This window comes from Vipera ursinii (genome assembly GCF_947247035.1).
Source record: "Vipera ursinii genome assembly, chromosome: 5".
In the NCBI taxonomy this organism is placed as follows: domain Eukaryota; kingdom Metazoa; phylum Chordata; class Lepidosauria; order Squamata; family Viperidae; genus Vipera; species Vipera ursinii.
In genome coordinates, this window is record NC_139518.1 from 36,441,017 (window position 1) to 36,466,026 (window position 25,010).

Below are 25,010 nucleotides of genomic sequence, written 5' to 3' on the forward strand. Positions count from 1 at the left end.
AACTCAGATGCTTGTCATATGTATGACAGTTGCAGCATTCCACAGTCGGATGAGCAAACTTCCTTACTGGCTTCCCACAAGGAAAGGCAATGGGGAAGCTAGCAGAAAAGGTCATAAGTCACTCCAATAAGGCCCCCAGCCTTTCTGCTCTTGCACTGCACTTGTCATCCAGGTGTTAGAATTTTTGCACTCACACAGGGCCTACATCAGCCTTCCCAACATCTCCTTGGACTTCCTTCTCCCTTCCATGGCACCTGTACACCTCGAGACTCCTGCCATTTCCCACTTAATGACTTACACATCTTGGGATTATGATGGCAACCAGGTCTGCTGGGATTGTCATTCATAAGAACAATGTCATTGTGATGTCATGCTTTGCAGCTACATCACTTAGCAACAGCAATCCCAGTCTAAACTGCCATCAGAAATAATGAACAGTCTATACTCACTTGTAGAGTTACAAGTATTTACAGTCAAAATAACTCTCTATATTTATATACTAACCGAAGGGCATGCTGTAAACAAGTTAGATTAAAAAGGCATAATTTCCTGTTCATATATACTGCTAACTCACAAGTGGAGGTTTAAAACTTCACCAGCTAGGTTCACACTTCACACTAAAGTCAAAGCAAAACAAACCACATTATAGTTGAGTGCCATGTGTGAACCCAGCCGTAGTTCCACTAGCAATAAGACAAAAACATTTTTCATCCAGTGTCACAGGAGCTATATGATTCCTATAGTTTCATATTTCTTTTGTCAAAGGAAGAGACTCATAAGATGCAGAGATAAGTTACAGTGTAGATCTGGGTCATTTTTCCCTTGTTGGTGCAAAATTAGTATATTTATTGATACCAACTTTGTAAATTGCTGATGGTTATATTCTAAGTACCAGTAAATGTAAGTGAAACTGAATCCTATTATTGCTAAGATAACATTCTCTTCAAGCATTTTTTTTTTGTCAGGAAGGAGAACACCTGCTACTGATTTGTCTCTCATAACTTCTAGATTTTTGGGGGTGGGGTGGGGTGGGGTGTTGCAAAATTTAGTTTCCTACCTTTGGATATGGAGAGGTCAACACAAGCACTTTAGAGGAAGTTTATATGAGAAATAGTTTTTATAGGCTGTCCTTCAGTTTTGAAAGTTCCTCTCTGTGTAAATTTTATGTCTATGAGGAATCTTCTGTGTCATTGTTTTCTCTAGCAATTTATCATAACTACATTCTACAACCTAACTATATTTCATAACATAAATAATTTCAGTATTGTATCCACAAGGCATTTATGGGAACTCATAAGAGGTTCACAAGAAGTCAGTTTTTGTTGTTGTTCCTTGCGCTATGTGAATAACTTGCCTGTTGGTCTTTTCAATAAATATTTGTATAATTAATGTATTAAGATGTTCACAGATACACTTTGCACAATAAAATACAAAGAAGGCACCAAACCCAACAAAGCAGATTGCCATTTCTACTATTTTTCCCTGTGTTCTGAAGATTTTTTTCAAAATGGAAATTATAGGGATTTGAAAAATATACAAGTAAAATATTTTATTCCTAAATAAAAACAATAAAATTAGGTCACACACTGAAAGTTCATAGCAGGCTGCTATGAGAAGAAATATTTTACTTTTGAACCACAGATAATATCTTTTAATAAAGTAGCTATCTAACTAACACAAAAAATACTTCATTTCTCAGTGTCAGCATCACTTCTATATCTTAACAGTGAATCAAATTCCTGCACCTGCACATTAGTGTCTATAATGATTGGCAAAGACTTATCAGAATATATGGGGGGTAAAAGGCTCAGTACTTTAGTTAATTAGGTAAGTTACTTAAAGATACACAGATAACAACTATATAGCAGCATCCCCAAAACCTCTGTAGGTTTCTGGAATAAACAATGACATATAAATTAATTTTAAAAGGTACTACATCAAATTAACTTCATTTTTTAAAAGAGATATCTGATACATGCAACTAAGTGACCAGTAAAATGTAAGACAATTTTATTTATCAAACCATTATTTAATTTAGGTTAGGATGGTACTCAAATCTTTACCCTCCCCCAACCCATTTTACCTTCACAAGAATTCTGTAAAATATGTTAGATTAAAAGTCTAGTAAGTACAAAGCAATCTAGTGAATTTCCTGAATTGGGGAGGAATCTCAAGAATATCTTTCCAACCTCAGACAAACACCAAGTTTATTATAGTACATCAACATATTACATCTGTATTGTTAGATCATCTGATTCTTCAATAATATATGTATTTTCATTGATAATCTCAGAAATTTAGTTGATGTTTCATCATGTTGAAGCTAACTGGGTAGCAGAAAACTGCTTTTTCAATGAGATCACTGCAGGACAAGTATCTGGAAAGATTTGGAGATGATAGTAAAAATCAGAGTGGAAATCTCATGTGCTTCTCTTAAAATCATGTCCTCAACTGCATTTCTGGCAAATTTTATGATAATAAGAATATACTTCTTGGGATACTTGTTCTAGAACATAATATATAGCCATTGTCAATTGGAAATCAAAAGCAGAGATTATTGAAATTAAATTCTCTAAGTAATTCTAAGTATTGCTAAGCACATTGATTTGTGCTTAGATTGTAAGCCACCCTGAGTCTTCGGAGAAGGGCGGGATATAAATGGGATTAAAATAAATAAATAAATAAATTCTCCAAATAGTTAGGAAGAGCTTCCTATTTCAAAGTAGACTGAGTTTTTGAAATATTTACAAGACAGATTTATTTATTTGATTTTTATCCTGCCATTACTACATTACAAGTACCTCAAGGCAATAAACATACCTAATACTTCTTCCTTCTCCTCCTCCTCCTATTTTCCTCTTATTTTCCCTTCAACAACAACCCTGTGAGGTGAGTTGGGGTGAGAGATTGCTTTGCAATTTAAACTTTTTTGCAAGTAATCCAGAGCTTTATTATGTATATTGATGTCTGTCATTTACATGTGTTTGAAGTACAGATTCAGCTGCCTCAAATCTTGGTTTAGGTGAATACGCAATTTTTGTTTTTAGATTATCCAGCTCCTGAGTGAGTCTTAGTAAATTGTCCCTGCATGCTTTTCATTTCATCATATAATGAATTCATGTTGCTGTCCAAAATAACTCAGTTCTCAAACCATCTTTAAAAATAGTTGCCTTCTTTCCACAAATAGAGCCAATCTCTGTATATTTTGTGATGGTTCAATTCCCCCCTTCTCCTGCCTAGTCTTCTCCTGAAAGTACAGGGTCCACTTTTTTCAGATCAACCAAGTGTTGATCCATTGATTGCAAGAGAAATTGACCATCCAGCTTTTTAAACCAAGCCTGATGTCATGGGCTGAGAGAGAGTGACTTAGATAGTTTTAATGCCCATGGCAGGACTAGAATTTCTCCTGTGGTGTGTGGTGTAATTTGCCATGATCACACTTCATAAAATTTTACATGGGTTGCAATTGCATTGATAAGCTATTTTTTGAAATAGTCCCAAACTCAGCCTTTATTGTATTTGGAGTCAACTCAAACTTTTCCAGCTGAAACTTGATATTTTTACTATAAGAACTAATATTTCTTTGAAGGAACAATTGGGAACATCTTCATTTACTGAAGAGGATGATTTTTTTTTTACTTATTTACTGTTTGCAAGGCAAAATTAAATCTCGAATTTCTTCTCTTATGCTCAAAGTGATGAATTTAAAAGAAAGCAAAGAGATAACTCATTTATTACTCAGTCAGATTCAATAAAATAATCCAAGGATAGCGCCACTCAATCTCCATGCCATTGAAAAAATTTAAGTCAATATATTAAAAGAAAAAAGGAAAACAATCTACTATTATTTCTATGTCACATTAAAAGGGAACAGACATAAAGATAAAGACATGACAGTTCAGTACTTTAGGTATAATGTTATAGTCACAGCAGAATTTGACAGAAACCGGCTTTGAGTTTTGCACAGTAGCGCAGCAGCCAATGGATCACGGGGCTCCACACCCTGTGACCAATTTCTGCCTGCTAGGGGACCCTAAATGGGCCTGAAATTGCCCCATAGAGGCAACAAAGAAGGAAGAAAGTCCTGCTGATTGTGGAGAGACAGAAGTCAATCTGATCAGTTTAAGAAAATCCCTCCAGAAACCAGCAGGAGAAGGACCAGCTTAACTTCAGAGTCTAGCTCAAGCTACAAGAAGCCAAAGCCCAAAAGCATTACTTTAAGTTAACTGTAAACAGTGTGTTTGGAACTGGGTAAGAACAGTGATTTTCTCTCTTCAACTTGAACATTGATTTCCTGGGGGGGGGGGGGAAACAACCCAAGAAGCAAAAAGCCTCTGAAATGGAGAAGTGGGGGAATCTTTGCCCCACCCTCCTACAGATGGAAGTGGCAAATTAAACTTTTCAGGGGGAACAGAAATATACTGAAATGACATGAATATAAGACTTAATTTGGATAAGTTTGAAATGGTGGAATCTGTTAAGATTTTTCTTTTAAATCATGAAAATAGAAGTAAACAATGGTCTATTACTGACTGGTGCTGACATCTAGTGGTGGATGAAAATATACAACAGCAGCTGATTTATTACAGGGACTGGCAAAGCCCAGGAAAAGATAACTTGTTTTTGGTGACCTTCAATGTCTTAATAACAGAGAACAGCTGTGACAAAAAAGAAAGAAAACATTTTGGGCTATCTACAAAGTGAGAATAATAAAGTCTAAAAAAAATTGACTTTTCTGGATTACAAATACCAACTTAACTGTGACTCTAAAGCTGTCTGCAGAGAAAGAAAAACCCTGATTTTTAGCTATCATGGAAAACCACAGATCTGTGGAAAGAATATACCAAGAAAAAACAAATACTTTCCATAAGGAGATTTATGCTATGTTGCAACTAATACAAACAACAATGATCTCAAACCATGAGGAAATTAAAAATAACTTTGAAAATATAAATGAACTATCTCCAATTTAACTTTACAACACAAAAATTCTCAGAAAATAAAAACAGAGAGTGAACAGAAAAAACAGACAACTGAATATGAGACAGCGGAGAGAGATTTCAAGATGGAATTTAATAATAGAAGAAAGTATGATTTAACCCAGATGGGAAAAAAACTTACAGGAAATACTGGACATGGAAAAGATAACCTACACTCTAAGACATTGGTGGTGAACCTATGGCACCCGTGCCAGAGGTGGCACTCAGAGCCCTCTCTGTTGGCATGCACACCACCACCAGCAGGCCACCGCCGCCACCCAGAGCAGGAGTCTCGCTGAGCACAAAGGAGGTGAAGCGGCCGACTAGCAAGCTTGAGTAGAGGTGGTAGAGCAGAGGTCACCAACCATTGTTGATTGGTGGAATGGAAGAAAAAGGAGGGGAAAGCATTTTACATGCATGCATGCACACATGGGGCCACGAGCATGCATGCACTGCAAATGGGGCAAGGCTAGTGCCTGCATGATACTCACTAGCCCTGCCCCGTTCTTGCATGGTGCAGCACCTTGTATCTGCACCCCACACCATGGCGGTGGCCATTTTTGCACCTTGCAGCACAGTGGCCCATTTTTGCACCCCTGGGTTTTGCATGCCAGAGGTGGCTCTCAGAGGCGTCCCCCTGCCCACCCACCCCCTGAGGACACCACAATGCTGATGCATCCCTGGAACTTTGTGATAAATAAGTGGGTTTTGGGTTACGGTTTGGGCACTCAGTCTCTAAAAGGTTCACCATCACTGCTGTAAGATTACAAAATAAGTTTGAGGACAAGAAAAAAGAATGGACAAAATGGATTCTGTGAACTATGAGAACTTGAGAGACAAAAAATGATAAATAAAATCAAGAAAGAATTTGACAGAAACCACCAAAATAATAATTAAGAACAATTCCTAATTAAGGAAGTGGTCTATCCTTTGTGATCAAATGGACAAAATCTGATTTTTTAAAACCTGGAAACAAACCTGAATTGTAACTGTACCTGTAGAATCATAGTCCATAAACAGTTTGCAAATTAAATTAGTATCAGATCTAACTACAGTTAGAGAACAAATCTGTCAACCGTCCCATTGGCATATGCAGCAAAAGAAACTCCTGGGACATTATTTTACCAAGAATATAACTGATAGAGCCATACAGGCACAGAAGAAGTGAAGCTAGCTCTGAGGTTTTCATGTGAAAAACAGCATGGTTAATTTCCCCTCTTCCCCATTTGGACCTCCCATTATCCATTGTCCACCAATCCAATACATTATTTTCATTTTGGGAAAACAGCCTGTGCCTTTGGAAAGTTTCCATTGCATGGCATTGAAGTATCAAGATCTTGTCAGGCTGCAAATGCCTCACATCAATTCCTCACCTTCCTCCCAGCTTCAAATGCATTCCACGCATTTTCCTCCTTCCTTCATTTCTGCTGTCAAGTTGCAAATAGAGGTGCATTAAGTGTTAGCCTTGGCAAAATCATATTTAGTTCCCCCACCCCCAGACAAGGGTTTCCTAATGTTAAATGAGAATGTAAATTATAGTTGGTTCAACAATGAAGGCTTGATTTTTTTCAAGAATATTGCCTCAAACATGAGCCCAAATGTACACTGCATTTATTCTTATTTATCTATATTATCATTAGAGAGTAAGTAGGATTAAAGGACATATCATTTTGTCTTTATTATTGCTTGTTAACAGAAAGCTGAGATATTATTTCTAGTTTTGTATCATACATTAATGTAAAAACTTTAATCATACACACAGACACAGATATGTGAAAAACTAATATTGAGCATGAACAATTAGCACTATTTTTCCCAAATGAATAGCTCATTCTGTTCAGTTTCATGGACTTACTGGTTTCAAAGCATCTGATTAATACAATTATGTCTCAAACCATTTTGATGCTTCTGCATGAAATGAGCTCTTCTTTATACGGATATTTGGCAGACTGATGGCGCTAATCAAATCTTCCATCAAGAACTGTCAACTGTGATAGAGCTAAAGTTCTGGTTGGTTGGATAATCCTGTCAACTTGAAATTGGGTGAAGGAGAAATGTATGTGGAATGTCTGCCAAAAGTTAACACCAGAGAAAAACTGCAGCTAAATATTGTGATCCAGAGCCCAGTTCCTTGTGCTTGGGGGTCTCAATGTTTATCTCAAACATAGAAGTTACTTATACCAAAGCATCCATCTCCTAATTATTTCACTTCCCTCTCTCTCTCCAAAGATTATCACAATGTAGGAGAAGGGCGGTACACAAATTAAATTAATAAAATAAAAATAAAATTTTATTCTGCCAAAACCATGAATATTTTCTACCAGTTCATTAACTGGACATTTAGGAGAATCAGGAATTCTTTTTGGAACTCCCATATTTGACCCACCCACTTCTTTTTCTTTCCCATTCATTCCTTGCTTTTTTCTTTGTCTGCCTTCCTCTTCCCTTATATATGTCTCTCCCTTTATTCTTTTTTCCACATTGTTTTCCTATCACATGATAAATTTTTTCAGCTTCCCTCCTTCCTCCCCCCAAAAGTCCATAATTCTTTCACACTGCATTGCCCTTCACTTTCTATGAGAATTCTTTATTTCATCTCCATCCATGCAGTCTCTACCCCAAGACTTTCTTTTGGTCTTTTTTGCCTTTTCTGGATAAGAACATGATCCTGGTAAAAATGTGGACTTACCTTGAGGGCATCACAATCACAAACAAATTAGGTAAACTTGCATGTTTTCAGATAATAGCTGATGAGCAGCAATGCATCGACGCTCCATGACAAGATTTGGAGCTCTTGAGAAGCATCTGTCTACCCATTGAAAAGTTCTAGGCCTGGGAAACTGGTAGGAAGCAGGCCGCTCAGCTGGAGGTGAGCAGTGGGCAAATGAGCAAAACCGAAACCATTCTCCCCTTGGGTCTGTGGAAAAATTGTCGTCCACAAAAGTGGTCCCTGATGCCAAAAAGGTCAAGACCACTGTTCTAGGTAATCTGATGTTCAGTAATAGATAGTTAAGATAGTTCACATAGAATTGTTATTTTCCCATATAAACTTGCAAAGCATTGCTGGCTAGTGAAAGTTTGTTTCTTCTTCCTGCAAATGTAATTTTTCTTGCCTAAAAGCTCTAAAGGACATGAAATAAAACAAAAGTATAAATTGCTGAGAGATTTAGTCAGCAGAATATCAAGTTAAATAAACAAAATAATATTTGTTTCCTATAGAAGGAAACTATGCTATTTTGTACTATGTAATAGGCAGTAAAAGTTGATACAGAAATGCATTTCTGGCCCAAAAAAAGTATTATTTATTTCATTTTAACAGAAAAGATAACAGTATGGGTCTAATGAAATCATTGCAATGAAGTCATCAGTTTAGCATTTTAAATTATTACTAAACCTTTTATTGCATCTTGATTGCATCTTCTAGCTATAGAATGATCTCTAACAGATGTCTTCAATATAGTGGCTTAGACAGACAGAAATTTTTAAATGCAGCAACATTTCTATGTAGCCACAGAAGCTACTCCTTCAGTATTGGCAATCCCACTAAGTGTTCATTACTTTTAATGGAAGCTTTAGAGTGAATGAGTGCTTTTAGGGTCAGGATCATTGCCTTCTCCATGTAAAGAACTTAATTTGAGGTAAAATTATTAATTACTTGTCTTCTTGTCTTCTAATCTTCTTTCCCACTTACATTGTGAACTTCTACATTTACTGCAACAATCAAGTCCTACTTGCCAAGTTTAGTGCACTAAATCACAAAGAGAAATGCTTCCTAGACTGTAAAATAATGCATGTATATGTATATAGTCCTTGACTTACAACCATACTTGGGGCCAGAGTTTCTGTTGCTAAGCAAGGCAGTTATTAAGTGAATGGCACCCAATTTTACAACCTTTTTTGCTATGGTTGTTAAATGAATCAATGCAGTTGTTAAGTGAATCATGCAAACATTAAGTGAATACACCTTCTCCACTGACTTGTTGGAAGCTGGCTGGGAAGGTCGCAAATGGAGATCGTGTAACCCAATTTTGATCATGTGACTGTGAGGATGTTGTGATGGTCATAAGTGCAAGGACTGGTTGTAAGTCACTTTTTTAGTGGTTTTCTAATTTTGAACAACACTAAAGGATTTACAATGAAATGCAATGAAACACTAATCAGCTTCCTCAGTGTAAAGTCAGAAACTTTGGACAACTTGTGTGAAGAAGAAAATGGATTTCTAACATACCATCATGTTTTTATTTTTATTTTTTTTATTTTAATTCCATTTATATCCCGCCCTTCTCCGAAGACTCAGGGCGGCTTACAAGCTTAGCAGTAGCCTTCATTCTATGTATATGCCTGCTTATTAGGGCTTTCACACACCCCCAAGCGGCATTATTACAAAGTCAGCTTAATTGCCCCCAACAATCTGGGTCCTCATTTTACCTACCTCGGAAGGATGGAAGGCTGAGTCAACCTTGAGCCTGGTGGGATGCGAACCTGCACTAATTGCAGGCAGCTGGTGTTACTTAAGGAGGCATTAGCCCACTGCTCCACCAAGGCTCTTGTTCTGCATCAGAATAATTTGCTTCAGTATACAATTGAAACAGGCTTCAACAACCTAAAGTTCAGATTATATTTTGTTTTGTTTTTGCAGTGAAAGTTTGAAGTTATTATCTCCCTCCTGGTTTTCAATAACTTGTACCAAGACAAAATGGTTATTCTTTTATGACATTGTAATCAAATCTGTGGGTTTTCTCTTTCTTTGGGGAGGAAGGGAGGGGGGAAGCTGATAGAGTTTTATCACACAATATGAACATTGTATTTCTTTATTCTCATACATCAGTGAAAGCCTTAAAACGCTGGCAGCATTTGTTACAATGCCACTTCAGATGAGATTTATTATTCAGCCTCTATATCAAATAAAGGGACGCGGTGGCTCAGTGGGTTAGGACGCTGAACTTGTCGATCGGAAGGTCGGCAGTTTGGCGGGTCGAATCCCGAGTGCCGTGTAGCAGAGTGAGCGCCTGTTACTCGTCCCAGCTTCTGCCCACCTAGCAGTTCGAAAGCACGTAAAAATGCAAGTAGAAAAATAGGGACCACTACGGTGGGAAGGTAACAGCGTTCCGTGCGCCTTTGGCGTCTAGTCATGCCGGCCACATGACCACGGAGACGTCCTCGGACAAGCGCTGGCTCTTCGGCTATGAAACGGAGATGAGCACCGGCCCCTAGAGTCGGAAACGACTAGCACGCATGTGCGGGGCAACCTTTACCTTTACCTATATCAAATAAATCGGGTTTGCGTTATGTCATAGCTATAGAAAATACAAAACTGTAAATAATATCTAAGCTCTTTGCCTCACTGCTTAAAGACAACTCAGGCTACCTTGTTGACTACTGATTATATTCATTTTTGTTACTGCAACAATGTCTGAACAGAACAAAATTTCCTATAACTGGATTGGGGAGGGTGTCTAGCTGCCCAGAACTGCTGTATCAGTGAAAAAGGTGGCATGGAAATAAATAAATAAATAAATAAAATCCAGTGGAAGAGAGGACTCAGGGAAGTTTATTACCAAAGCTTCAGGAGCTGGCAAAATGAAGAATTTTCTGAAAGCTGTACAATAATTAAAGTTAGTACAGACAAGGATAGATTAGTGTGTCAGTTTTAGTTTCACTTAATTTCTCCTCAGTTTGTTCCTTTTTTTCCATATGTTTCCATTTTTAAAGAAATCTAAATGAACATATGTAAAGGAACTTACGTGATATTTCTTCTGATACACATTTTTTATGAACTGTTTTTCCCAATATATATATTTGCAAAACACATTTCTTGCAATACAAAATGTGTTTTGGCCTGTAGTTTTCACTGGTATTGATATTTAAATGCTGCTGCATTTTCATTTATATGCAATAATATGCTCATTTTCATTTATATGCAATAATACGCATGACGGCTGTGGAGGCCATACACTAAATAACAATAAATAAGTGCTCATTTTGTTATTAGAAGTAAAAAAATTCAGAAACAGTTATACTTTTTAAAGTCCCACACACAAGCAGAACTAAACCAATCTTGCTTGATGTCATATTTGCAGCTTCCCATGGATGAGCCTTGGTGGAGCAGTGGGCTGATGCCTCCTTAAGTAACACCAGCTGCCTTTTGTCTTGGTACAAGTTATTGAAAACCAGGAGGGAGATAATAACTTCAAATTTTCACTGCAAAAACAAAACAAAATATAATCTGAACTTTAGGTTGTTGAAGCCTGTTTCAATTGTATACTGAAGCAAATTATTCTGATGCAGAACAAGAGCCTTGGTGGAGCAGTGGGCTAATGCCTCCTTAAGTAACACCAGCTGCCTGCAATTAGTGCAGGTTCGCATCCCACCAGGCTCAAGGTTGACTCAGCCTTCCATCCTTCCGAGGTAGGTAAAATGAGGACCCAGATTGTTGGGGGCAATAAGCTGACTTTGTAATAATGCCACTTGGGGGGTGTGTGAAAGCCCTAACAAGCAGGCATATACATAGAATGAAGGCTACTGCTAAGCTTGTAAGCCGCCCTGAGTCTTTGGAGAAGGGCGGGATACAAATGTAATAAAAATAAAATAAATAAATAAATAAATCTCACAAAAACACAAGTTTGGTGTGGAACAGATGCACCCTCCTCTGCTGAATGGTCTCTTTTTTTTTTTGTAGACAGAAATGTTAGGCATAGGATTGGGTGAGAAGTGCAGCTGCTAAGAAATATCTGCATTTTCAGCCCTATGGGCTGTCCTATATCGTGGACCTTCTACTCTGTTCCAATCTTGGTGGTGTCATTTGTTTACTAGACTGGTAGAGATGCCCTCAAGTTGAAATTTATTCCTGATAACCCTCCAGTTTTTTTTTTTTTTGCAACAATGTGGAAGTAGTTTGTCACTGTCTCCTTCTTCTTTTCTCACATTAAAGGGCTAACCAGACCAATCCTGCTTAGTATCTGAGATGAGACAAGATATGCTAACTGCTAATAACTCTTGAGGTTCATTCACAAAATATCACAAGTATTCTGATAGATAAGTGTCATGCCTCAAATGAACAAACATATCCAAATGTTTTGATATGGTTCTCCCAGTATAACTCTGTAATCAACTCTATTTTTAAAGTCAAATTGGTTCCTATGTTGTGTTTTCTGTATAATGTGCTTCATTAACAGCCCTATCACAGATTCTTCATCCTTGTGTAGATTTTAAAATGTTAGTTTGGGCTATTTTATACCATAGTTATGCTACTTTGAGAGGAATTATATGGATGTCTGTGTTTTGATTTTTTTAAAGTTTTTAAAATAAATATTGGAATAATTTTCATCAGGATCCAAAGAACAGAACTTGATTTTTCATGTAAACATAAATTTTTGGAAGGCCTTTAACAACTGCTGTTTCTTCAGGCATTGGGGTAGAGTGAGACGAATCCAGAAACTGAGAAAATGTAATTTTCATTCCATTTGGATAGTTTTTGTTGCATTTTTCTCTTTTTATATTTTGTGAACCACCCAGGATTGTAGCACATAAAATGGTCAGCCTTATAAGTCTTATAAATAAATAAACAATTTGTCCAGTGCCATCTTGGCAATTCATGCAACATTTGCTCAAAAATATGTATCAACTGTTCATAATTTTATACACCATGAACAACTGAAAGAGTATTAATACACATAAAATCAATTCATTATATGAATTTATTAAATAATTAATAACTTTAGGGTCACTTATATTTTCTAAAAAAGAGATTAAACTGTATGTTTACAATGAAAATTTTATCTAAGGGGAGAAAAGTCCAACTTCTGTACAAGTGTAGGCACTTTCTTAGCATGAATCACAATAGTACAAAAGAACCTATATTTTCTCTATGGAGATTCTCAGCCGTCCAGGGCACAGTTGTCCCAAAGGTGCTTTTTCAAAGGCAATTGGACTTTGTTTTTCCTTGAAGTTGTTTCATTTCTTAGATCTGAAGAAGCTTCTTGGATGAGAAGTGGAACATCTTCAAGGAAAAACAAAGTCCAGTTGCCTTTTGAAAAAGCACCTTTGGAACAATCTACATTTTGAATTCTCTTGTTTTCATCAAGTTTTGCCTGTATTTGTAATATCTTGCCTCATTAGAATTTCTGGAAACCTCAGAACATTGCACATCTATTTTTGTGACATTTTGGTATGTTCCCACAAAATTATTGTGCTACTATTTTTTTAATCCAGAAATCTATTTCCTAAAGCAAGTATTTTAACTTTCAGTTTAGAAGCTTTTGTCTTATTATTTGATTTGAATTGATGAGTGTAAATAAGGCTTATGATCTAGAAGCAATGTTTTCTACATAGTTTTTCTGAATATGCAAAAATCTACCTCACTAAAACAGTAAGCTAACAACTGCAATACATTAGACATTAATCTTCAATATATAGTAACTTCTTAACTTTTATATGCATACCAAGACAGATGTATCTATTTATTTGATTCTTTTTTAATTCACTGTTACCATATCTTGGCTAAAACAATAAACTGGCAGGGAATAGAGCCTTGGATCTGTTCTGTTTCTATTCCAAAGGCAAAAATTTATCAACAATTAACAGAAGAAACCCATAAGCCATGCTTATTAATCATGCATACTATCACATTAATACATATCAATTGACTAGCTCAACCAAATCTTCATCAGAAAGGATTTTATTAGGACCCCAGACTTGTATAATGAATATTACAGGCATGGCAATTTGAGAATTTTATAATTGCCTCTTTCATTCTAAGAAGCAAACTCTTTCATTTTCCCATTTGGCTGTTCCAGCCACATTTAAAAATAATTAGTAGCGGTCATGATGGAAATAAGTTGGAGCTATTTAAAAACTGTTCATTCCATGGTTATTTCCTTGTTTTGAGAGATCTTTGTTTGGAGGTGTAAAACCACTTTCAGTTAGTGATACCAGAAGGGATAAAAATGAAATAAGAGTAGTGCAGCATCTATTGTAATACAGCATCACTATTGCAGCCTGAAGCATATCATCCCTGCCTGTTTTTGTATCTTTCACTGTCCTGCTTTAAATAATACTTGGAAAGAACACACACTTTTAAATATTTACTTTGACAAAAAGTAAGATCAAAATGCATATTGAAATCCTATTTGAAGAAGATTTGCTTGAATTATTAGTTTAATACATAAATAGAATTAGCATATGGATAAAAACAGATGCAAAAAGAACCAAAAATAGACCCACTCCTTGTGAAATCCCTCTAGTTTTAATAATAATAATGTTGGAAGGGACCTTGGAGGTCATCTAGTCCAACCCCCTGCTTAGGCAGGAAACCCTATACCATTTCAGACAAAGGGCTGGCCAGTCTCTTCTTAAAAACTTCCAGTGTTGGAGCATTCAGAGCTTCTGGAGGCAGGTTGTTCCACTGGTTAATTGTTCTGTCAGGAAGTTTCTCCTTAGTTCTAGGTTGCTTCTCTCCTTGACTAGTTTCCATCCGTTGCTTCTTCTTTCTTCTTCTGTTAGAGAGAGTTGCCTCCATTTGTTTTCCGAGTCCTACCAAATTCATGCTTTCCATTGGGGCAGCATTATAGCTCATGATTGCATTTCAGGTTATGTATAAATATAGCCTAGGGAGTATCTGAGAACCACTATTATGTTCTCTCAGGTATTTGTTCCTAATAGGTTTGATATTTAAGAGGAGGCAGTTTTGCACTTTGCTTTCTTCTTTGTGTCTATGTATGTGTCTTGGGAATAATTCCCAGGGAAAATAAGTAAAACACTGCAATCCTGCTAAGCTTAGGCTTTACCAAAGAAAAGAAAGCTTTATGCAATAACAGTACTTTATCAAACAACATGTATTTAATTTTTAAACAGAGATTTACAAAATGCCCTGTTGGCACATCTAACCTATCTTTTAATTGCCAGCAGGCCATAAAAGAAATTGCTGTGAAACTACAGTGAAAGAGAAAACTAAATTGGGAGTCTTTTCCTAGGAAGGTTAAAAGCAGATTTTCCTGATGTATTATTTAATGCTTGTTACATAGTGCATTTAGGAGTGCTGTAGTACTGAAGGAAAAGCTGTTAAAATGCCAACATGCCTACATTTTGTTCTTTTTTTCAGATAGCATTCAGTTTTGCTTTAGATGTTTGCTTAAGTCAATACCAGAAGAATAAATGAATTAATAGTTCCCATCCTAGCCAATTTATAGCAGCAAATCAAGTTACAACCCTGGATATGGTCAGGTGAGAGAGAAGAATAGATTTAAACTTTGTGAAGTCTTTATTTAATCTGCAGGCTCTAGAGAGCTGAAGTCAGCAGGCCAGGATGATATAAAAGGATGCAGAAATAGTGCTTTTACCAGAGCTGACAGCATGACAGTGATGGAAAGAAAGGCCAGGTGCTTTCAGAAAAAAAATACATATTTCCACGATTTATTTTCAAACCTTTCCTCTGTTTTCAAGGTTCTGATGTAAGTGCTAATGTTTATGAAATCAAAATATAAACCCTCATAAAAGATGCAGAGGTCTGCAAGGGAGGGAGGGAGGGAGGACTGCTGAAATGGTCCAGTGAGAATTTGGTGGTCTCTAGATGCCGTTGATTGTAGATAACAATAGATATTGGAGTAAACCCTAAAAGATTTCATGACTTGCTGACTCAAAACTTAAACATTAACACTTTCTTATAATGAGAAATAGCATACAAATACTTTGAACAATCACAAAGCTGTTTACACTAATCACACAATAATATTTCAGAATAAAAAATGTATATTAAAATAGGACTATCAGGCCTGGGCTGCCAAAATCCAGAAAATCAATAAATGATAGCAAAAAAAAAAATCAGAAAAATCTTGACTTTTGTAGCCCTACATCAAACAACAATTTGCCAGCTATCTCCCCAAGGAATCAGGGAGGTTGGTTCAATTGGACAATTGGTGCAATTGACCTGGATCCCATTTAAGTAATTTACAATAACACGAAGGCTCTCCATCTTTATTATTGTTTGCACCCATAAATATTTCTTTCCTCCATTTTTCCCCCTTTGAATAAAGTCTATTATGAGGGCAACAAATTATGCCTGGAACTGCATTACAGTAAAAAACAAAACAAAACAAGGAGGGTACAATCTGGTTCTTCTACAAAGTTATTATGTTTATATCCCAGAATCCAATTGTCTTCCCAAATAAAGGTTAATGTTATTTAAAAGCTCGGAGAAACTCTGAGTATTGCCCAGTTGATTGTCCATTGCCAGTGTCAATGTACAAGTGATTCTTATTTATTTTATTTTTTATTTATTTTATTTTAATTCCATTTATATCGCGCCCTTCTCCGAAGACTCAGGGCGGCTTACAAGCTTAGCAGTAGCCTCCATTCTATGTATATGCCTGCTTATTAGGGCTTTCACACACACCCCAAGCGGCATTATTACAAAGTCAGCTTAATTGCCCCCAACAATCTGGGTCCTCATTTTACCTACCTCGGAAGGATGGAAGGCTGAGTCAACCTTGAGCCTGGTGGGATGCGAACCTGCACGAATTGCAGGCAGCTGGTGTTACTTAAGGAGGCATTAGCCCACTGCTCCCCTCAATCCTCTTCATATAAACTGTGGTTTTGAAACTAAGATGTTGTTGAATGTTTATGCAATTATCTATCTCAGCTTATTTCTTACAAAATGCCCCTTTCCCACTTCTACTTCTTCCCTTTCAATGTACCTAGAGGTATTGGATGATTCCTCTCCTTCTTCCAGTTTATTTCCTTTCCTCCATCTCTATTCCTTTCCTTTAAGCAGATTGACGCCATTTCTGAATTGTTCATCATGTGTCAAATTTCCTGGCAGGAAGTGAGGGGTTGTGATCTTTTCCTTCCTTCCTTCCTTCCTTCCTTCCTTCCTTCCTTCCTTCCTTCCCTCCCTCCCTCCCACCCTCTCTCCCTCCCTCCCTTCTTTCCTCAGCAGCAATCTCCATCTTTTCTGAACTGTTCCCCTTTTTGTGTGATACAGTCATTCAATCTCTCTCTCTCTGCTCATGTAATTTCCTCTTGTCCCACCTTCCCTTCTCAGCATCCAAAACTACTGGCAAGTACTAAAACTTCCTTGAACAGCTGGTTCAAAAGTTTTGGTTTGCAAGGAAAATGCAAGTGGAATGATCAAAGGAGAAGGATATGTGTATTTCCTTGCAGCATCCCTAAGAACATTATGTAGCCAGGTGGTCTTTCAAATGAATCTAATAGTTAAGTTTGCTGAGTGTCTAGAATGTACTCTTCGAATCTTCCCCATTTCCCCATGAAATAGGTGGAGGTGACAGAACAATGGTGTACAAAGAACAAGAGTGCATGCTTATACCAGAAGGAAATGGTGGAAAACCCAATGTATCCTTAATGTGGTTGGAAGTTGTAATAAAAAGCTACAAGAATGGCTTGTCAGAGGGAATCTAGCTTCTCAGATAGGCATGAGGAAGGGATACACCTTGTAGAAATTCAGATGTAGACTCTAACTATGATGGGAGGCATAATTAGGTGATAATTGGCAGAGCAACTGTAAAAAGTCTTGAGTATTCCAGTTTTATTTTGGGTAGATGTAGAGCTGCCTGTTGTTCTTAGAGAAACAGGAGACTTTCATGGTGGGGGCTATAGAGGTGTTCTTCAGGAACCACAAAGAATAATCATAAGTTCTTTTTCTTCCATACATTCCTGAAGAGTCTCCTTATGACTACTATATACAGTGTATTTTCTGGGCTATACATGCAAATCATTTCTCTTTGCTTTTCTCTCTGTTTGCTCTCCAGACCATGATTCACCTTAACTGAATTCAATGGGTCACTCCTCCTGGGGGGAATTTCCAGCTTTTCTGTCTGCTACCAAACCTGCACCTATATCCATCCTTCTCCCCAAGCCAGACAATGTCTCATCGGGAGAAACCTTTAGTTCTTGTTTCCTCTGCATCCTGCAATTAACTGTTTAGCTTTACACTTTAATCTTTCCTGGCTTGCACAGGTTTACTGCAATCCTATGGGTTGCACTGGTAGCAGTAATTCACTCACTAGTAATCTCAACAGTGGAATTTAGCGATGTGCTCCAGATCAGCTCACTTTGAGGTTGGCTAGTGAGAAATGCTAGACTGGGTAATTAGACAATCTACCAGGAGCTTATTCATATAATTCTATTGGCTTCTTGCATATCAGACAATCAAAATCACAATATTTGTCATGACAAAGAAAGCCAGCCATAGTTTAAGATATGACTACTTGATGGAATACTTTCTCCCTTATGTACCTGCTAGAGGGCTCAGATCTACTGCTAGATCTTATTATGTGTCACATTTGCAAAATTTAGCTTATGCAACTATCTCAGAGAAGACAGATTAAATATTAGTATAAACTGAAAATCTATTTGTTCAATGAGATCTCTGTTTTAATTCTACTAATGTGTTCTATTTCCTTGCTGCCTCATATTTTTGTTGTTTGGGGAATTTAAAATATTTGATTGATTGCTTTACTGAGTTTCTAGGCAGTTGTAATTGCAAAAAACTCTAGGCAACATACATCTCAACTCCATAAGTCAGGTTAAAACTACATAGTAAAAGCAGATCATATAAATAATATCAAAACAACACTGGCACTATGAATCATATTACTCAATTGAGTCAACCCAAAGAAATACCTTCCAATATTGGAGAGAACAAGCTCACAAAGGCCTGATGGAGTAACCATGTTTTAATGGTCTCATAGAAACCTGGTCTAGTGGGAGCCATTCAGATATCAGAGAATGCTATTTCATGGAAGAAAAGCAGCAGCTGATAAAAATATCTCCAAGGAAAGCTAATTGAAACATTATTCTTTAAGGACATAAAAGGGCCGTAGCAGCCCTTTCAGTTTAGATCACAAAGGCAAAATATACTTCTTTATCTATTCATTCCCACACACTTTTCAAGGCCATTATATATTTATGTTGACATCTCTCAAGGCAAAAGAACAGAATCTGGTTCCCCTCCCATTCCTGCCTCCTTTATCATCCAACCATCTCATTTATTTTCATGCCCTTCCCCTATTTTGCTTTCTCTGTGCAAGATCACTTGCTTTCTGCTGTCCAGTTTGTCTTAGATTTCTCCTGCTCACCTCATTTACATCAGTCAAACTTTTTTATACTCTTCTCTTTTTTCCTTTACTTTTTCCTCTTTTCTTATATTCCCTCTTTTATTGTCTCTTCCTGTTTTGCTTTTTGTGTTTACCCCTTTCCAATCCCCTTTCTCATTAGATGAATGTACATTGTATTAATATTTTTATGATTTCTGAATATTTTCAGCACTGAGTAGCTTTCACTCTAAGACTATAGTGGAACAAGGGGCTTACAACCTCTGGCAATTTCTCATGATACACAGAAATATGATTTAACAACATATTAAACAGTAGTTAGTGATGTGAAGACCTCATCAGGAGAAGGGAAGAATGGCTTGCTAAATTCATATTCCCAAAGTGGATGGGCAGGCAAGCTTTGATAGAAAAGAGATAGGCAAGCCTTGATTGAAAAAGAGGTGGGCAACTTTTGATAGAAAATAAATTTGTTTTAATTTAGCCTACAAAAAATTAATTAATTTTCATATCATAAAATTTTCATCTCAATGTCCAATAATCTACTAAAGAGCGATTTGTTACTAAAGGCAAAACTGAAAGAAACATATTGACAACAACTTATGGTCTCTGGTGATGACATGATGTCACGAAAATAGTTGAGAGCACCCAATTTGATGGTTTAGAGAGTTTAAAGGACACAACTTTAGGGTAACAATAATGAAACTGGAGGGGAGATTCGGGTGTTTTTTTAAAATTGGTAACATTTACTTGATTTTATTCTTTTGAGCAAAAATGCACTGCAATCAGTTGCACTGGAGTTCAGTGAAATCAAATCCCATCATTATGGAATGTGAACATGTTACAAAGTCAAATCCAAATGTGACTGCACTGTTAAAGTTCCATTAATTTTAGCTAATTAGATTATTATTAAGTCAATAATTAAAGTATTGATATGTTTTCTTTGAAAACTAATCTGTCAGACATCAGCTGTATGGTGGATTCTATTTTATTTTTTCTGACTCACAGAACAGATAGAGTGTTTGTTCTACAATTTATGTACAGATTTCACATTCCAGTTTATTCAACGGAAAGTCATTATGGATTGGCTCAGCCAATCTCAATGTATACATGGTTGTACTTTGACAATAAAGGTTCATTATTATTATTAATAAAATTTACTATCAAATTACTAACAATCTTAGGCCTGAACTTGCTTATATGGAATAAATTGAATTAAATTATTGAGACTTACTACCAAGTACATAAATAGCAGATTATACTGCAGATCTTGTTTTCAGATGTGAGCCTACTGGAACCATAAAAATCATAATTGTTTTTATTGACATGGTTTGCCAAATAAGTAACATTTGTTTCCTTTGTTCTTCTTTTCAGATGTTTTTAGTGTAAAATCAGGAGACAGAAATGAAACCATACAAATAATGGAAAAGATGGACACCACAACCACAACAATAATAAACACATTTTCCATTTATAAAGGGGACAGAAGTTTTGGTACTCAAGTATCAAGTTCTTGGTTCTTTAAAATTACCAGCCTTGCAGTTTTGTGGCATTTTGTGTCATAGCTGTATTACACTGCAGTAACTATGCAATTTTTGTGCATCATCATATATACCTTCAGCCTTATCTAAGTGAAAGCAAAGTTAAATTGGTTTCTAAATTCTATGCTCTAATATTATGTGGTATGTTAGTTTAAGTGCTAAGTATTAGCCTGGGACTGGCTACTAGAAAGCATCAATTTCTACACATTTTCTCCGCTGTCTAGAGGTTTTTTTGGTTTATTTGTAACACCTCAACTATTCAACATGGAAAAAGGATGAAGACAGAAGACTTAAGTAGGTTAAGTTATTGTGATAGGTACAGCTAAGAATGTTATAAAGTTATACATTAATATGTTGGTGTTTTTTTCTTTGACTTGACAAATATTGGACTGTTGTCTTCTTAATCTTTTATGTTCCTTTAAATAATTGCATTTAATTTACATGCCCATAAGTTATAATATAGGGATCCATGGATATTATAAACAAAGTTGCTGGTTTGATCAAATTCTGGTCAAGGAATCATAGCATGCTTAAAATTCTTTATTTTTTTATAATTAGATTGCAGAAAGCATATGGTATTTTTAATGTATCATTAACTAGTAGTTCTTTTAACAATTCAGCAATAAATATAACTACTTCCCAGTTTATTTTAAAACACTACAGAATAGTCTCCCTGCTCATGTATTTCTTTACTATATGCCTACAATTTTGTCATGTTGCAAATACCTGATGAATTAAAAAAGAGGAGAATCTTAGATGGCCATGGCAAAAATTGTTATTGTTATTAAAAAAACTACATAAAAAGTACATGTCATAATATCCAATCAACATTAGCTGGCAATTTCATGAAGTATTCCAAAATACCATTGAAAAGCTACTATATTATTTTACACAGGCGATGCATTACATTTTCATGACAATGTTAATGTCGTTTGCAGTTTATCATTAGCTTTCACCTTTCTCTCTTTTCCCTTTAAATCACTAAGATTCAGTTTTACTATTTGTACTTCACAAAACACTGCCATGATAAAAAAATATATTTGTTGTATAGCATAAGCAATTAACATTTGCTCACTTTATCTATTACAACAGGCTATATAATTTGTCCATTGTGCCCTTTTGGTGCACCTAATTAGAATCAGTGTGAAACACCATTCAGGTGATAAATATTTAATTGGAGGGCCCAGGAAGCAAAGAATGAACGTGTTCTGTATTTTATACAATTTCTGCAGTCATATACTTGTAATATGCTTTTTACCTAAAATGATATTTTAAATATCTTGTGGTGGTCTACAATAATTACAATATATCTTGTTTACATTACAGGTCTTTAAAGCCCTGTTTGAAGAGCAGAACAAGTGGTGGATTCTGTTCTCTAAATGTTTGTCACATCAAATATTTTCTATAGGCCACATTGCTTTAAAATTCTTTTAAGTGAGATAAGAGTTTAGCAGTGCTGCCTCAGATATTGTACCAAAACCTGGAGTCAATGAACTATAAACAAGTCAACAAAACAGTAACAATATCAATGAGTGGTGGGATTGGAGAAATATTTAGAGCCAGAATACCTATCTATGCTATGATCCTGGTGGATGAACAGAACTGCTCCTTCCAAAATTTAATCTTAAATTCTTACCAGGAATGCCAAACATTGACTATCAATTATTGTATATAATATGCATTTGTATGTATATGCAATTAGGAATATCTACTTGCTCCTGATGTTTTATAGATAAAAATGTTTACTGTGTGAAGTTTTAAACTTTAAGTCTAACTACTTTGTCATGAAAATAGAAAAACATCTATTATAAATATTTAGGGCAAGGAACAATTTGACTCCATAAAAGGTTTGGCCCATGCCTTCTGCTGGGTCTAAACCTAGTCCAATATTTCTATCAAAGGTTTCTAAACATTTCGATACATCCCTGCTTCTTTAAGTTTATCAAGCTTTCTTGGGTTTTATTAGCTGTTTTCTAACATACATCATTATATTTAAGAGAGGGATACCACAGAATGCATTCTTGTATTATGGTAGCCTGGACAAGGAGATAGCAATCTCTTAGAGTTGAACATGTAGACTCATTAGCAGTATGGCAGTAGAGAAGATTTGTAGCAAACTTTGTTCTTTGAAATTCAGAATCCAAATCCAAAATCTAAAATTACTTCAAAACAAGAGTCTTTAAGGCATAGCTTAAAGGCATAGTTCATGACCTCTAACTATTGTGATAGTATAAATACAGGGGGGGAAATTGCCTCAGTGATTCTGTTGATTGAAAAGAGTTTATGCTGATGTATGCCTTACTTTGCTTACAAAATTATTGTGTTTCTTATTATTACTAACACCTTTAATAACTGTGATATACCGTAAGTTATTTTTCAGGTTAAAGTCTCAACAAATAGAAATTAAATGTTTATATATCTGCATTCTCACGAGATCATTTTTCTCCTTGCTTTTCATAAGACATATATATATATATATATACCATGAGCCAGAAACCTTAAATTATGTTGCCTTTAAATCTTTATTTAATCTATTTTATTGTGCACTCCCTGAAGTATAAAATTTTGTGCATTGTAGTGGGTAAAAATCACAGCAATTCGTGATTATGTCACAATGCCCTCATCACCCCCTCCATGGAAACAGTCACCTTCCTCTTCCTTCTCCTCATCTTCTCTTCTTCCATCTGTTGATTCAAAGAGCTCAGAAAAATTTTAGGATGATCCCAGAGTCAAGCAGTCATAATGAATTTTTGATTTGGGCTGAACAATTCAGCTATATGTAACTCTGCCAGAGGAAAGATAGGCTGAAGCTGTACAAGTCCAACAGTATACTAAACATACATGAGAACAGCAGTATTGATGCCTTTAGGATGCTTTGCAATGGGATTGATGTTATTGTGCAAAACTCTGCCTTGAGTACAGGAGTATATTAAATTAATAGAGTACTACATATTGATTGTAGTTCTCATGGTTCTCATTTATTTAAAGTGCTGTCATGTACATCAAATCCAACTAAAAAGGTTTGTATTTTCCAGAAAACCATTTCCAACCCTAATCAACAAAATGATTTGGTCTCTTTTTATTTAACTCCTGTGACACCTGGGTAGAAATATAGCCACATTTTGTATCTGTGCCCAAGTAAAATGTTTGCTGTTTCACACCCTCACCAGTGCTGGAATCTTTGCTTTTGATATAATCCCCTGAATATAGACACTGCTCAATATTACATGCTTTTGCTGTCAATATTTGCAAAAAGCTCATGTAAATTTTGTCAGTTGGTATACTGCATCGTTGTGTTGATTTTAATTATGCCACATTTTGATTTAAATTTCTGCTTCCTAAACTGTATCTCTTACTTTAAAATAGCATTTTGCACAGAGAGGTCCACAAAGACTCACTCATAACCATGTTTTTTATTATTATTATTATTATCAACACTTGAAAGTGGAGATATAAAGTTAACCAGGCAGAAAAAGACTGGTGACATTGAGAAATGTGCAATAGAAGTCTGCAGAATTAGAAAAGGGAAAATTGCAGTAATCTGTGATAAAGACATGTCTATGAATCATTGCAAGGAAAAAAGTGTTTTGAATCGCCATCCAGAATTATCAATTAATATGCCAGAAAAATGCTATATTACTGAGCAAGAGGACTTTATGAAGAAAACTTTACATCAGTAGTTCATGTCAGTGGCCTGCTATTTTTTTACCAAAATAGCAAAATATTTTTCTGCATTCAGTTATCCTGAACCTCTTCATAGGCCTTAACTGGACTAAGAGTCCTTAACTGTATTAGCACTGCAGCCAGGCTTCAGGCATATTCCTGGTTTTCTTTCTTTCTTTTGTTTAATAACTTTTCACATTTATTTGGGCCTGTAAATATTGTTGATGCTATCTATTACTGATATTTTACATACTGAAACTTTGCCATCTATCATATTCAAATACTGACATGTTCTGAACAAGGGCACTACATGTTGTTTATTTGTTGTGTTTTGCATATGGAATCTGTTTTAAAATAATAAAAAACCATTGTCGTAGCTGTATTGAAGAAAGATACTCTGAAGAACTATAATAGTGTGATGATTTGTAAGTACAATAATTTCTGTAATAAATAATAAACAATAATAAAACATTACTATTGGAGGTTTTATACAATAACTAGCTCATGGAACTTAATTCATTTTGAACGCATTCCATTGATGTCTTAGGATATAATTTTGGGGTGTCAGAGACAGCATGCTTGGTGCCATATGATTTTCAGATTTTTTTTTTCTGATGTCAGAGCCAATGTTTGTTCCTCACTAACCTCTGTGGCTAATTTTTTTTTTCTGTAGATGGCAAACTGTTCAAATTGGCCTCTTGGAGATAAAGACAGAAATGAGATGGGAGAGATTAAGGAACTGAAAGTTCATGAACACCCTAATG

At 35.9% G+C, this 25,010-nt stretch overlaps 1 protein-coding gene across 1 annotated transcript in view; it reads left to right on the plus strand.

Annotated features, from left to right (window-relative positions):
* The window catches only part of LOC310641754 (glypican-5-like), a 342,245-nt gene extending 317,597 nt beyond the window's left edge, over positions 1 to 24,648 (plus strand). Inside the window, exon 9 of the mRNA XM_083364996.1 lies at positions 21,910 to 24,648. Within this exon, the coding sequence (XP_083221122.1) occupies positions 21,910 to 21,917 (8 nt within the window). The 3' untranslated portion in view covers positions 21,918 to 24,648. The remainder of the gene's footprint in view (positions 1 to 21,909) is intronic.
* Positions 24,649 to 25,010: the final 362 nt, after the last annotated feature.